The 14,947-nt window shown below is 35.4% G+C and overlaps 1 protein-coding gene across 1 annotated transcript in view; it reads right to left on the reverse strand.

Annotated features, from left to right (window-relative positions):
* The window catches only part of LOC137388743 (DNA replication factor Cdt1-like), a 28,328-nt gene extending 13,999 nt beyond the window's left edge, over positions 1–14,329 (reverse strand). The window contains exons 1-6 of the mRNA XM_068075201.1: positions 14,192–14,329; positions 7,190–7,660; positions 3,816–4,055; positions 3,105–3,202; positions 1,493–1,687; positions 551–687 (exon numbers count right to left, since the gene is read on the reverse strand). Coding sequence (XP_067931302.1) covers positions 551–687; positions 1,493–1,687; positions 3,105–3,202; positions 3,816–4,055; positions 7,190–7,660; positions 14,192–14,329 — 1,279 coding nt within the window. The remainder of the gene's footprint in view (positions 1–550; positions 688–1,492; positions 1,688–3,104; positions 3,203–3,815; positions 4,056–7,189; positions 7,661–14,191) is intronic.
* Positions 14,330–14,947: the final 618 nt, after the last annotated feature.

Below are 14,947 nucleotides of genomic sequence, written 5' to 3' on the forward strand. Positions count from 1 at the left end.
TGTCAGTTATTGTCAATGTATTAGAGCAGAGGTTCTTTACCTTGTTGGAGGTACTGAGCCCTATAGCTGTCCTATGTACACTCATAGCGCTATTTATCATTGGAAAAATATAATTTATAATATCACTGTAATAATATTATACTATGATATATATTATCATAATATATATGATAATATAGCGATTGCTGGCTTCACCAAAGATCTAATAGTTGTGCCAAAACCCAAGGTTTCATTCGGACACAGGTTAAGAACAACTGCACTAGAGCAAATAGGATATGTTGCATGGTGTTTGGCAGTAAATCTGCCAAATCACAACAGCAATCTTCCCTTAGAACTACCTCTAAGCATGTTCACCGCAATCAACCGGAATTGTTACCTTTAACAAAAGTCGGTGACAGATGAATAAGAAAACATGCTTGATAAATGATACATTGACTACATGAAAGTCACAAAGTAAAAAAATGATGGCTTCACAACCTGAGACGTGAAACAGTCAGATAGAGGGATATCTTGAGGCGTGAAACAGTCAGACAGAAGGATATTGGATTACCTTCAAGAATGGGTTCGACTGTCAACTGATATTTCTTGCTCTTGAGTCCCGCCTCAACAATACCCACTTCCTGTCGCAGCTCGTACGACTCCGGGAAAACCGACTTGATTTGACCAAGATGCTTTGGCTCAAAATTTCTGAAAATTTCAGCAAAAAATCCAACCGGAACAAATAGTTAATGACATCAATACTGACTAATATGTCTTAGCTGATACCAGGGTAGCATTGACCATGATAATCACAAATATCATTGAAACACAGTATTACAATCAAAAGCATAAACTTTGGTCCGTACAGTTGTTATTTTTCATGGCATATGAAAATGAAGAGAAACATTGTTTTCCTTCCAACAGCAAATAAACTCATTCAAATAGCAAGTATAATTCGAAAGACTATAACTCAGCCTTGAATACGAACTATTGGCAGTATCTTCACAAAAAAGTCATTTGCCTTACCAGAGCATCAGATACCATGTGACAATACGTCTATATCATAACATTAGCCTAGAGCATCAGATACCATGTAACAATATGTCTATATCATAACATTAGCCTAGAGCATTCACATTGGATACCAAGTGACAATATGTCTATATCATAACATTAGCCGAGAGCATTCACATTGGATACCATGTGACAATATGTCTATATCATAACATTAGCCGAGAGCATTCACATTGGATACCATGTGACAATATGTCTATATCATAACATTAGCCGAGAGCATTCACATCAGATACCATGTAACAATATGTCTATAAATTGTCATATCATAAAATAAGTATGCTATTTTATAGGTACAAAATCTAAACTTTCTGTATGAATATATATATGCGAAGATCTCGCATCGTTCCAGAAAGTTCACATGGGCTGCGAGATAGGCCAGCTACCACACAAGCAAGGCATGCAAAATGAGTCATATAACTTGATAGAGCAAGCATACTTGCGTAGCATTTCCTGTACTGCTCTCTTCAGTTTGTCAAATGTGCATCGTTCCACCCGGTTGTACATTATACTGATGATTGTGTCGGTGCCTTTAAACATGTCCTCCAGAATTTTGTACTTGTATGGCAGAGTCAGCGTTGCCGGAATCTTTACTGATAAGTCTTTATACTTCACATAAGCTGGAGTGGAACAACTACAAACGTGCCAATAGGATTTCACCTGGTATTGTTAATACAGTCAAACTAGGATAACTCACCCTCGGATAGCTCGAACACATGGTTAACTCGAACGGATTTGTTTGATCCGTTCCCACGCAATGATAAATTGCTTTAGATAACTCAACCTCAACTTGGTTAACTCGAACAGTTTTTTTCCCAACGGCTACTGCGACGGTTGTTATCGATTTACAATATCACTTTATTCCAAGCCATAGAGATAAACCTAGTGCTGCATGATAGCGATATAATTCGATATGACGATATATTTCAGTGGATGATTTTATATTGGGTCAGTTTTCAAATCGATATGAATATCGAAGCCGATATTTTATCGAAATATCGGCTTAGTTTATTTTGCAAAACTGGAGTCGTCCATGCTCCTTATTGTAAAGAGGGGACAACTCTTGTTTTTCAACCGATATTAACCAATATCTTTTTATATCATTCGTGTTTAAGCCTAACACTATATATCGAAAGGAAACAACTCCAATGTTCGATATTTTTCGATATATTTAGAGACCGAATAATCAAATGTACATGCAAAGATATCGTGCAACACTAGATAAACCTCAACCTTTAGTAGTTTTTAGAAGTCGTTATTACCACCATCGGCAAAATATTTTTGTTAACGACTTTTCTAAAGGTTTGCAAAAATATCCAATTTTACCAAACATCCGCTTAGCAATGGCCCTCCGAAAGCAAGGAAAAGTGAGCTAACCTTCGAATAAACTTAAAGAAAAATCGGCAAACTTGATCTTGGTTAAAACACTCAAAAGAAAAAGATGTCTATTCTTCTGAGCATTTCAACAGCGATCAAGTTTTGTCAATTTTAATCTGAAAACGTCCTGGCAATCACATAACCTAAAACAACAAACCGATCTCAAGTGAAAGAAAAGTCTCTATGCTTTTTGATGAAATTTTTTTTAAACTTTACATTAGAAGCCTTTTAATTTGCAACAAGCCATCTATGCATTTGATTTATATATAGTTTGTATATGTACATTTATCTACTAATAAATACATGGACTTGTGACAGTGCTCTGATAACTTGAACGCTCTGATAACTCGAATACTTTCGTTCGGTCTCGTGAAGTTTGAGTTATCCGAGTTTGCCTGTACATGTATCTCACTCCACCATTTTCGACCCTACAAGTTCTCGTGTTATCCTACATAGCAATACTTGCTACTCAAGCTAGTTTTGCTCTATAATAGCAACACAGATAAGAAGATCTTTATGGTGCATAGGAGTGGATTCCAATTAATGCAGGTTGTATTGTCACCCCAACCTCAAATCCAAATCCTTCTCAACAACAACTTTTCACGCTGTTTAAATGAGGCAGCCATAAAATTAAACTATGAATTAATCTTCCCTCTTAGCATTAAAAACCAAACCTTTTATTTGATGCCTCTGCAGACTCACTGACCGGTGTGGAGTTGTTTTTCTTCTCCTTTATTTTGGCTTTTATATTTCGTACACTCCGGAGACAAGCCTGCAAAAATTAACTAAAACATAAAGAAGGATGCCAACAAATGTAAAACACGTGAAACTTTGAAGATTGTATTGGTTATACACTCTAAAAAAAGGTAATCAGCCAATGAAATATGCATGACGACAAGGTTCAAAAGGTCAAAGCGCATGGGTGGTTAACAGCGCCTACGAGGTTGTGAGCTAGAGGATGATAGAGCACCGGATAGTAGTCAAATGACCTTCCTAAAACCGCGCAGACTGACCATAAAACTTGGGATCCATTGTGCCATGAACACAACTTGGGCTGGGATGGCACACTTTAGTCTATTTACAATAGTGCAATATCCAAGTTGTCTTGACATGTACAAAAAGTGTTGCAAGTGCCTCAGCAATTCGCACAACCTCCCCAGTGTTTCTCAAAATAACAATAGCCATTGGTTACTTATGATATATTCAATATGTCAACAAAATCATGAGCTCATTATTCTAAAGCTATTAAACTGGTAGAAATATGGAATAGAGTTGACCTTTACATATTTTCCTCAATTCTAAATCAAGCCATTTCTACTCAAGCTCGTATTACAAGCACAGGGTTCATCAATGGCTCTGAACTAAGTAATGAAACGGAAGCCAACCTTGAGATCTGACAGTTTGCCACACTTGCTTAGTTTCGCTTTCAATTCTGCAGTATCTCGACAAGATGCATCAGGTTTGTTCACATCTGGTCTTGTCGTGTCAGATGTAATTACTTCAGCTTTGATTGCATTAGGTCTGATACTATCAGGTCCGGGTGTATTAGGAGTTACTGAGTTGTGTTCAGTTCTATCGGATTTGACTTTATGAGATTGCGATGTCGCCATCTTGCACGGCATATTCTACAGAAGCAAGTGCTACCTGGATGATATCAACAAAATTTCCTCATTTCATTGACCTATATATGCTATCACAGCCAAATTTTCTGTCAGTAGTGTACAAGGTATTAACATTATACATTAAACCACAATTATTTTCAAACACCATCGACTGTAGCTTACAGCACACAACTCATTAGCTGAAAGTAACACCCTGAGATAAGATAGTTGATTATATCATACAATGTAAATCATGGCCATAATGACACTGCTCAATTTAACTTTCATGTGGCAATCAATTTAATTTAATAAACTTTTACATAACCACAGCATCTGTAATTCTAAATAAAACAATATATATCATGACAAAATTGTTTGAAAACAGTTATAAAAACACATCTTCAAAAAACCATGGACCTTAAATGTACAAATTTGAATAAAACTGCCGTTAATTCAGTATTTTTATGTAATGTTTTGAGTTAAAAAATCGAACTTCTGCAAATTCACTTTTGTAGACGTTGGACTTCAGTTTTAGTTGTGTCCGAATACACCTATAATAGATATCTAAGTCTATGATAGATGTGTAAGGAAGGCTTGACCAGTCAAAGGATCTTTTTGAAACAAGTTCAAAATATTTGACCAGCATCTGGCAGGTAAAGCGGTGTTTAGACTAGCGTGATAAGTTCAAGAATGCATTTTTAAAGCATTATTAAAGGTAGGTAGCACTCTTGCGTTGAAGTGGTCTGTGTAAAAACTTTCTGCTGCTGAATTGTACATAATACAGAAATAATTATTTATTTTCATCCTCAAAACCAGTCTTTAATATATCGCTAATCAGGTCATCACAAACCTGTAGAAAGCATTTCAATAAAATAAACTTATGAACTTTACTTGTGTTGGCCTTATTGGTTGTCAAGAAGGTGCTATCATTCAACCCCCAAAAAAACACTCACAGAATGTAGCCTATTTTGCATTTGAGTTTATTAACTCTTTCGTTACCGTAAGCCGATGTATCGGCTTTCGCGGTAATATAAGTACAGACCACAAGCCGATGTATCGGCTTATCGATAGGGTTTCACTTTTCTTTTCATCACGAAGCCCACACATAAGCTAGACCAATCAAATTTTGTCTCCATTGAAACAACCTTGTTGCCAATCATTTACTATCCATAGAATATTTTTTTGGCTAGACATTTCCAACAATTTGCGGTGATAAAAGTACCAACTGTGAAACGATATATTGGCTTATCAATAGGGTTTCACTTTTCTTTTCATTACGAAACCCACACATTAGCTAGACCAATCAAGTTTTGTCTCCAGTGAAACAACCTTGTTGCCAATCACGTGCACCTGAAAGAAAGATTTTTGGTTCAACGATTCTATTTCTCATTATTGTTCAAGACGGGAAAACCAGATCGTTATTGTCATGACAAGGAAAAACACACCGCGTTCGTTCAACGCAAATAAAATGTTGGAGATTGTACGAGAGTGGAGTTCACTTTATACTTATCTTGTAGAGAATTTTGTTTTGAATAAAATGCATTTTACGGTAAAACGATATCTGTTTTTATTCTCGAGATCTTGCTTAAAGAGTAGAGAAAGCATAATATTATTGTGCTTTATTATTTATCTTGAGGTGTTGACTGATGTTCTAAAAAAAAGAATCAAGGAGATTGACCAACAATAAGCTGAGATATAGCCAGCCAAACACAGGTCTACCAAAAAACATAAGTGTTTTGGTAATCATCAATATATGACGTATGAAATCGACTTGTGTGCCATTGGTCAATTAAGCCAACTAATGCGCTCTCCTATAACAATCACGGCGTTTTAATTGGTTTAATCCCTGGAAGTATAGAACAATCAAATTGGGCCTAACAATCATTGCTCTGAGAATTCCGAACCAGTCCCTCTGAAGTGTAGATTAGTTTTAGAATAAAATAATTACACGCATCTATTATTTCGCAACATTCTGCTATCACTTTCTACAAATTATATTAGTTACATCATTTATTCTATACGCAATTATATTATTATTTTGTATAATATGCATTATGATTATTATATTAATCATAAAAAATAATCATAGATAAGATTATAGATCAATAGAAAAATCAAATCAAAAGTTATCGTTTTCTTTTCTTACAGCAAGAGCAGCATGATCAAGTTATACTTTTTAAGATTATGACTGTAGTGAACTTACAGTCTGTTAATAGTGACGATAATCATGAAAATCAACTGAATGCTGCAGTAGATACACAATAGAAAAATGATGAATGAACAAAAATTCACATTCCCATTTCTTATTCTAAATGAACTGCAATCCCGGATGTCGCATATAGACTATAAACGTGCCGTTCGTTGAACAGAGGATCTTCAGAGCATATCCGTGGCTATCGAGTTAAAATTTGAAGCACAATAGTCAAAGTCTGCTCTTCTGTTTTGAAAAATCACGGCGACAGGTTGTGGGCAAATGCCTTTACCACACAATGTTTGCTTGATTTTCCTGAGAAACCAGAGCCAGTCTGTAAATTATTTACTATAGCGAGAAGCGTTTCACATCTCGTAGCCTAAACAATCATTATATGTAACGGCGGTAAGGGTGCGCAACTCCGGCACATGAAGATTAAATCGATTTCATACGTCACAGTTTTCGGGATTTTCGAAGGGTTTTCCTCCGATTCTTTATTAGGTAGACCTGTGTTTGGCTGGCTATATCTCAGCTTCTAGTGGGTCAATCTCCTTGATTCTTTTTTAGAACATCAGTCAACACCTCAAGATAACTAATAAAGCATAATAATATTATGCTTTCTCTATTCTTTAAATACTAGCGGTATATTGGTTTTTTTTAAAACTCGTTTCAATTAATTCGGGCAGAATATTTCCTCAGTAAGATTTTAATGCTCACTGAAAGAGTTAAAGCTCACTGAAATCCATGCAAACATCGTTTCAATGCACAAAGACAAGCACAATGCATAAGTTGATAATTCATCATACCTACATTCCAGGAATTAGGAAGACTGCATGAAAAATCGCGAGAACCTTATTGAGATTCTCAAACATAAATGTAGTTCCTCGAATAATGATATTTGTGCGCTGTATTCCGCACCCAACATATTAAGTACAATAAATACCATGACATACATATATATACATACCTTTATTATAGGTGCGGAAGGTATTTCAACTCTAGGCTTCAATTGCTCTGAAGATGGCATGTCCAATTTTCTAAGCGCTACGATTTTCTTGTTTACATCAGAGCTAATTATTTCTGTTTCCGGAGTCCCATCACCTGGGGCTCGCTTTCTTTTTGTTGGAATTATTTGTTGTTTAGAGGAACGCTTGGTCGGTGTAGATCTAGGGCTTGCTTGAGTATCATAAGCTTTTACCATGGAGTCACAATCTGAAGGCACGATGGCATTTACTTTAAAGTCAAAGTGTGGCTCGGATAGATTTAAGCTTGAATCATCTTTGGGAGTAATGCTGCATTCACCTTTGTCGTTCAAGCATTGCAATGAATCAGAAAGAGTTAATTGTGTTCCAAAGTTTGTTTTCCGAGATTTTCGAGTTGAGGATTTGACTGCTGCTCTGGAACTCTTTTTTGGTCGTTTCGCACTGCTCGCCTCACTCTATGAACCAACAATAAGGAATTTGTAAGAACAATGCAAAAATAATCGGAGACTTTCTCTCATTTATGCGATTCATGCAATATGGTACAAAACATTTCTCCTCTTTTAGCTATTTTTTTTAGATAAATCATTGTACAAATAATAACTCTATCATTTGGCATGGCACTAGATACCACAGCATCAGAAATATTTTCACTTTTCTTGTAATTGTGGCATATAAATGGCACATGATCGCAGGGTTAATGCTATCAAGGGCGGCAACAATAATTTTTATTTAAATTAAAAAGAGACACATTGCTATGCGTTATTTAAATAAACTTAACTCAAGTATTCTATATAACAAACTGCACGGCATCTGTAAAAGATTGTAGTTAACATTATAGCTTTGTACAACAATTCGTGCACTTTCTATGGCTATTGATATCTGCGACCCCTCATGCAAAAGGAATGATAATATTTGGTGCTGATGTTTTGGCTACAATGTTTTTGCACATAAATTAAGCACCGTTTCTTAACCTGCACAGTCTCGTGTAATACTCCATGGCATCCCATGTTTCTTGAAAACTAGGGGCAACCTTTTATACATCGTCGTAATAAGATAAATGTAGATAAATGATAGATACTTCAATAAGCTCGTATTCTGAATGCTGAAGGCTTCTGGTTACTGATGAACAAATTTATAGATATTATGAAAACAAATTATAAATTATCAACTATTTTGAATTTTTATGTACACTTTTCCCCGAAAAGAAAAAATACTAAAAATGAGATTTACATTTTGTTTTCGGAATGTTCTTTAGTTTGTACTCCAGACTTGAACTGATTAACTCAATTTTTAAAAAAGTAGCAGCGCAGCACAACACAAACTATTAATAAAGAATGACTTTTAGTTAACTTTCTTAATAAAAAGGGAAAACTAGAAAGAGTTGGAAGCCATATGAGCAGCAAAAATAGTAAATAAACACCAGCATGAGGAGCATCATGTCCAGGAATAGCGACGCAAAATTTGTTTATAACATGTCACACAGTTGCATTGCTTGCGACCATCTAGTGCTTGCAACACACACGTTGAAGTTTTTTGTTGTCCTGAGTGCACATGGTGGTAGTAAAAACTTTTAACGACTCCTATGACTAAGCCCTGATAGGATAGTTGATGGTCCGATCATTTTGTTGTCAGAATTCATAGCTACCGTGATGACATAATCTCGACCTTCTGTTTCTGTAGAGGTAGGTGATAGTATCATAGACGTCAAAATCCTATGTAGCCTAATACCCTACAGGATGAATTTATTCAAATTAAATTTCGCGAAAATTGCCATTTCATGCATATTCGCGGATTAATTTATTTACGGTTGAAAACTGTCACTCTCTATGAAGAGTTAACTCTATTACGTCTACCAATAGAGTTAACCCTACGCATGCGTGCATTGCGTGTTTCGTTTTCTATTACCCTACAGGATGAATTTATTCGCTGAGTTATTTTTCGCGAAAATTGTCTTTTCATGCACATTCGCGGATGAATTTATTCGCGGCTGAAAACTGCCACTCTCTAGAAAAAGTTAACTCTATTGCGGCTAGCAATATATATTTCTACGCATGCGCACACCGCGTGTTCCGGTTTATATTTAGCTTACAACTGCGAGGCGATCATGCTATTCTACGGTAAACAATTTTTGCTGCGTCCAGAGGTTTTCACGAATATTCATCACTTCGGAGGCCTTTGATAAGCCAACAACTTGTGGTAAGTAATGAGTTTTTTACATTTACTAAATTAGTTCAATTTTAATTTGGTTTTTCGGTAAAACGCAATACTAATTTTTTCCATCCTACTGCTTCATTATTTGTTTTAGTGTGAGAGAGAGATTTTTCATCATACACCGAAGAACAATGATTGCAAGGGTGGTAGATGTCATTCTTAGAAGATCACCAATCATTCAGGGAGGTCTGGAAATTGAGGTAGAAGTGACCACAGCTACTTACGAGAAGAATATATCTGTTTTTAAAAAAGGAACGAAAACGCCTTTACGAGCACAAATCTTTGGCCAACCGGCAGAACTTTGCAATGGTAAGCCACGAGGAGAGTTCTGATGATAACTTCCTTACTAGCCATGTAGCAGCGAGAGAATCGCCTTCAACACATACCCAAGACAGTGACAGCGACAGAGTTGCTATTACCAAAATAACTAGTCAGAAAGCACCATTACACACTAGTATTCACATATCAAGAGTACCAGTTTAATTTTATTGCTAGACAACCGCTATATGGACTAAACTGTTTATATTTACTCCATTCATCGTTTGTAAAATTTTATGTATTTGAAATATTTTATTTGTACACTCAAGTTTGTAATAAATTATAATACATCTATACATGAAATAAAATATATAATTTAATCATGTTTGCTACAGCGATATCAAGGAGTTTTTGTCGATGAAGGGGTCTAGGTTGACTGGTTGCCTCTCTGCCAATATTCCTGCCTTGATGAATATTATTACTACTTGTCTCTAGTTTTTATAGTCAATCTGCAGTAAACACAAAAAAAAATATTAACGGGTGTTGAGGAAGTACAAAAACAATAGCTGAAGTATTTGATGAAAGCGATGAGTTTTTAAACAAAAGAATTAACTAATGCAGTTGATTATGGAAAAACGTATCTGCACTGCAAATCAAATACATACCATAATGTCCAGATCAGAATCATGATCGTCCTTAACTTCGGTATTAGATATTGATGGAGTTGATTCTAATGTAAAAAGACTAGGAGAGCTTTTTGGCTATGCTGAAGCCATGACGAATAACTTGTAAAAACCTTGAATAATTTTGTAAAGTTTGACACAATGGCAATAAAGCTCGAAGCCTGGCGATGATTTTAAAGAAGTTTTGGAACTCGGCTACGTTTAGTACTTTTGCCTTGCGGCTATTTTCGCGATGACGCCATTCTGCATATCTTGTGACAACCTCGAATAATTTTGTAAATAAATGTGATGCATTGCCAATGGTGTTAGCTCAAAGCTCAGACAATGATTTTAAAAATGTTTTGGAACTCAATTACGTTTATTATTTACATTAAAAACTAGGCTAGCGACTAGTTTTAAATGTGATGCAGTAGTTATTCTTTCTTGTGATTAAAAATAGAACTAATTATTCACTGAATTTAATAATTCGCAAGATTGACTGTTTGCGAAATCGCGAATTTTTATGACTAACGAATATTTTCATCCTGTAGGGTATAGCTTAGAACTACAGGTGGATCGTGCTAAGCTATAAATTTTTTGCTGCATTCAGAGGTTTTTACGAATATTCATCGATTTGGAGGCCTTTGATGAACCAACAATTTGTGGTAAATAATGAGTTTTTTCAAAACCATTTACTAAATTAGTTGAATTTTACTTTGGTTCTTCGGTAAAACGCAATATTTATTTTTCCATCCCTACCGCTTCATTATTTGTTTTAGTGTGAGAGAGAGATTTTTCATCATACACGCAAGCACAATGACTGCAAGGGTGGTATATGTCATTCTTAGAAGATCACCAATCATTCAGGGAGGTCTGGAAATTGAGGTAGAAGTGACCGCAGCTACTTACGAGGAGAATAAATCTGTTTTAAAAAAGGAACAAAAACGCCTTTACGAGCACAAATCTTTGGCCAACCGGCAGAACTTTGCAATGGTAAGCCACGAGGAGAGTTCTGATGATAACTTCCTTACCAGCCATGTAGTAGCGAGAGAATCGCCTTTAACATCTACCCAAAACAGTGACAGCGATATAGAGCTGCTATTACCAAAATAACTAGTCAGAAAGCATCATTACACGCTAGTATTCACTTATCAAAAGTATCAGTTTAATTTTATTGCTTTAGACAACCGCCATATAGACTAAACTGTTTGTATTTACTCCATTCATCATTTGTAAAATTTTATTTGAAATATTTTATTTGTACACTCAAGTTTGTAATAAATTATAATATATTTATACATGAAATAAAATATATAATTTAATCATGTTTGCTGTAGCGATATCAAGGAGTTGTTGTCAATGAAGGGGTCTAGGTTGACTGGTTGCTTCTCCGCCAATATTCCTGCCTTGATGAATATTACTACTTGTCTCTAGTTTTCGTAATCGGAGTAGGTTGTTTCATTCTCAATCTGCAGTAGACACAAAAAAGAAAAAATATTAATAAGTCTTAAGGAAGTACAAAAACAATAGCTGAAGTAGTTAATGAAAGCGATCAACTTTTAAACAAAATAATTAACTAATGCAGTTAATTATGGAAAAACGTATCTGCACTGCAAATCAAATACATACCATAATGTCCAGATCAGAATCATGATCGTCCTCAACATCGGTAGTAGAGATTGATAGAGTTGATTTCGATGTAAAAAGACAAGAGATTTTTTTGCGATGACGAAGCCATACCAAATAACTTGTGAAAACCTTGAATAATTTTGTAGTTTGATGCAATGGCAATAAAACTCGAAGCCGGCGATGATTTTAAAGAAGTTTTGGAACTCGGCTACGTTTAGTACTTCTGCCTAGCGGCTATTTTTGCGATGAAACCATTCTGCAGATCTTGTGACAACCTTGAATAATTTTGTAAAGAAATGTGATGCATTGGCAATGGTGTTAGCTGAAAGCCCAGGCAATGATTTTAAAAATGTTTTGGAACTCAACTACGTTTAGTATTTATATTAAAAACTAGCCTAGCAGCTAGTTTTTAATTTGATGCAGTAGTTATTCTCCCTTGTGATTACAAATAGAACTAATTATTCACGGAATTAAATAATTTGCAGAATTGACTGTTCGCGAAATCGCGAATTTTTATAACCAACGAATATTTTCATCCTGTAGGGTATATATACAGTGAAACTCCGCTAACTCGACCTTCACGGGACCGAGAGAAAGTGTTCGAGTTATCAGAGCGTTCAAGTTATGAGAACACTGTCACAAGTGCATGTATTATTGTATTTATCAGTACATATACAAACTATATATAAATCAAAAGCATTGATTGCTTGTTGCAAGTTAAGGGACCTCTCACGTAATGTTTTAACAATTTTTATCAGAAAGTGTAAATATTTTCCTTTTATTACTTGAGATTCGTTTGTTTGTTTTAGGTGATGTGACTGCCAGGACGTTTTCAGATTAAAATAGGCAAAACCTGATCACAGTTGAAACTCTCAGAAAAAAAGACATTTTTCTTTTGAGCGTTTTAACAAAAACCAGTTTTGCCGATTTTTCTTGAAGTTTATCTGAAGGTTACCTCGCTTCTCCTTGCTTGCGGATGGCTATCCTCAAGCGGATGTTTGGTAAAATTTGATTTTTTTGGTAACCTATAGAAAAGTTGTTAACGAAAACATTTTGCCGATAGTGGTAATAATGACGCCTAAGAACTACTAAAAGTTATTGTTTATCTCTATGGCATAGAATAAAGTGATATTATAAAGCGATAACAACCGTCTCGGTAGCTGTTGGGCAAAAAAACTGTTCGAGTTAACCAAGTTATGGTTGAGTTATCTAAAGCAATTTATCATTGCGTGGGAACGGACCAAACAAATCTATTCGAGTTAACCATGTGTTCGAGATATCCGAGGACGAGTTATCCGAGTTTCACTGTATATAAGTATATCAGTTTCAATTTAAAAAGCTACGAAGAATGTGCAGAAATGTCAAAAAATAACACGAACGCGATTCTAAAATGGGAAACGTTACAAGGCCAAGATATAACGCCATATACATCGTATGTAACAAAAGCTGTATTACTCCATGAAAACCATCAATCACCGCCTACCAACTTAATAACAAGCACTACTGCTGTTCTTGCCTTACCTAAGCTATCACAGTACTTTACCTGCCTCACTGCTCATTCAATACTCGGCGATAACTGCCCTAAATATCTCAGCTATAGCTTTCAAACTGTAAACCATGGTCACAAAACCAGGACCAGATTTAAATTACCTAGTGCCATAAACCACAACAAACTCAACAGTAACCTGCTAAATTCATTTAATAACTTCTGCACTCATTTAAGAACTCTTCCTCTGCAATATTTTAAAACAAAACTCAAACTACACCTACTATCCTCTGACCAATAATACCATTCACCATATAGCCTTACCTATTTTAACATTACACGTTGTTTGCATAACTAAAATTTTGTATTCTTAGGTATGCATAACTATTTTCACAGAGCTATTATCTAACCACTTTTTGTTTAAAAAATACTCATATCAATCCTCAAGCTTGCGTTTTGCATATTTTATGCATTCAGTTCCAACATTATAATATTAGTTAGACTATTCACTAGTTTTTTAGTTAGACTATAGTTTTTTGTGTTCGTTTTATTTTTTTGTTGTACACTGCTTTTTTAATTAGTTTACTTGCTGCGGTACCTTGTGGAAAACATATTGTAAAATATGACTATTGATTACCACAATAAAGATTGCTCATATATATATGTAGTCTGAAAATGTTTGGCCAAATGAGGCAAATCTAGTCTGAAACAAATTCAGTTCTAAAAAACAATCAGTTTACCACATTGGTGATAGTTTGATGAGGCTTTTTAAACACTTCAGTCAGATCTGAGAGTTTTTGGCGCTTCGATCGGTGGGCTTCGCTAACTCTTTTCCTACTGACAAAGAAATCCGTAACTTTCGTATTTAGCCCCGCCATAGCTGATCGACATTGGCGCCATAAGCACGTTGTTTTTAATCTAATGTTTTTTGGGAAGCCCGAAGTGAAGCCCTGTGTTGTTGTGCTCAAATGATACTCTCAAGCTACGAATAGTTTAATTATTGTCTTCACATTTTACGAATAACCAATGAGGTTTACGACATTTGCAGTTTTCCGTAAACGTACTAAAAGCTTTAGACAAAAAGACTGAAAATTGAATTAACTGGAAAGTACAGTCTAGTTCTCATCAGAAAAGTCTTGCGGTCGCAGAATGCGGTGTATACGGTATAAGCTGGTGTGTAATCGAGTTTTGAGATATTATGTAGCCTAATGATGTTTAAGGCAATGGTGAGACAAGTCAAGGAAAGTGATGCTTTTGCCATGGTATTAAAGCTATCAGATTAACAGCTTGATTGGCTTCTCGGTGCTATGCCATATAAGCTATACGGCAACTCACGGATCGGTTTATTCTACAGTGTCGTATCAAGGAATGTACCTGCACGTTATTTAACATGGCGTCGTAGGCAGGATACTGTGTTGTTACATTAATTAATTGAGGGGTGTTATTATACTGTGTTGTTCTAATATATCGTTGAGGGTTGGTAATATGGGTGCCAG

Source organism: Watersipora subatra, chromosome 1, assembly GCF_963576615.1.
Source record: "Watersipora subatra chromosome 1, tzWatSuba1.1, whole genome shotgun sequence".
Taxonomy (NCBI): Eukaryota; Metazoa; Bryozoa; class Gymnolaemata; order Cheilostomatida; family Watersiporidae; genus Watersipora; species Watersipora subatra.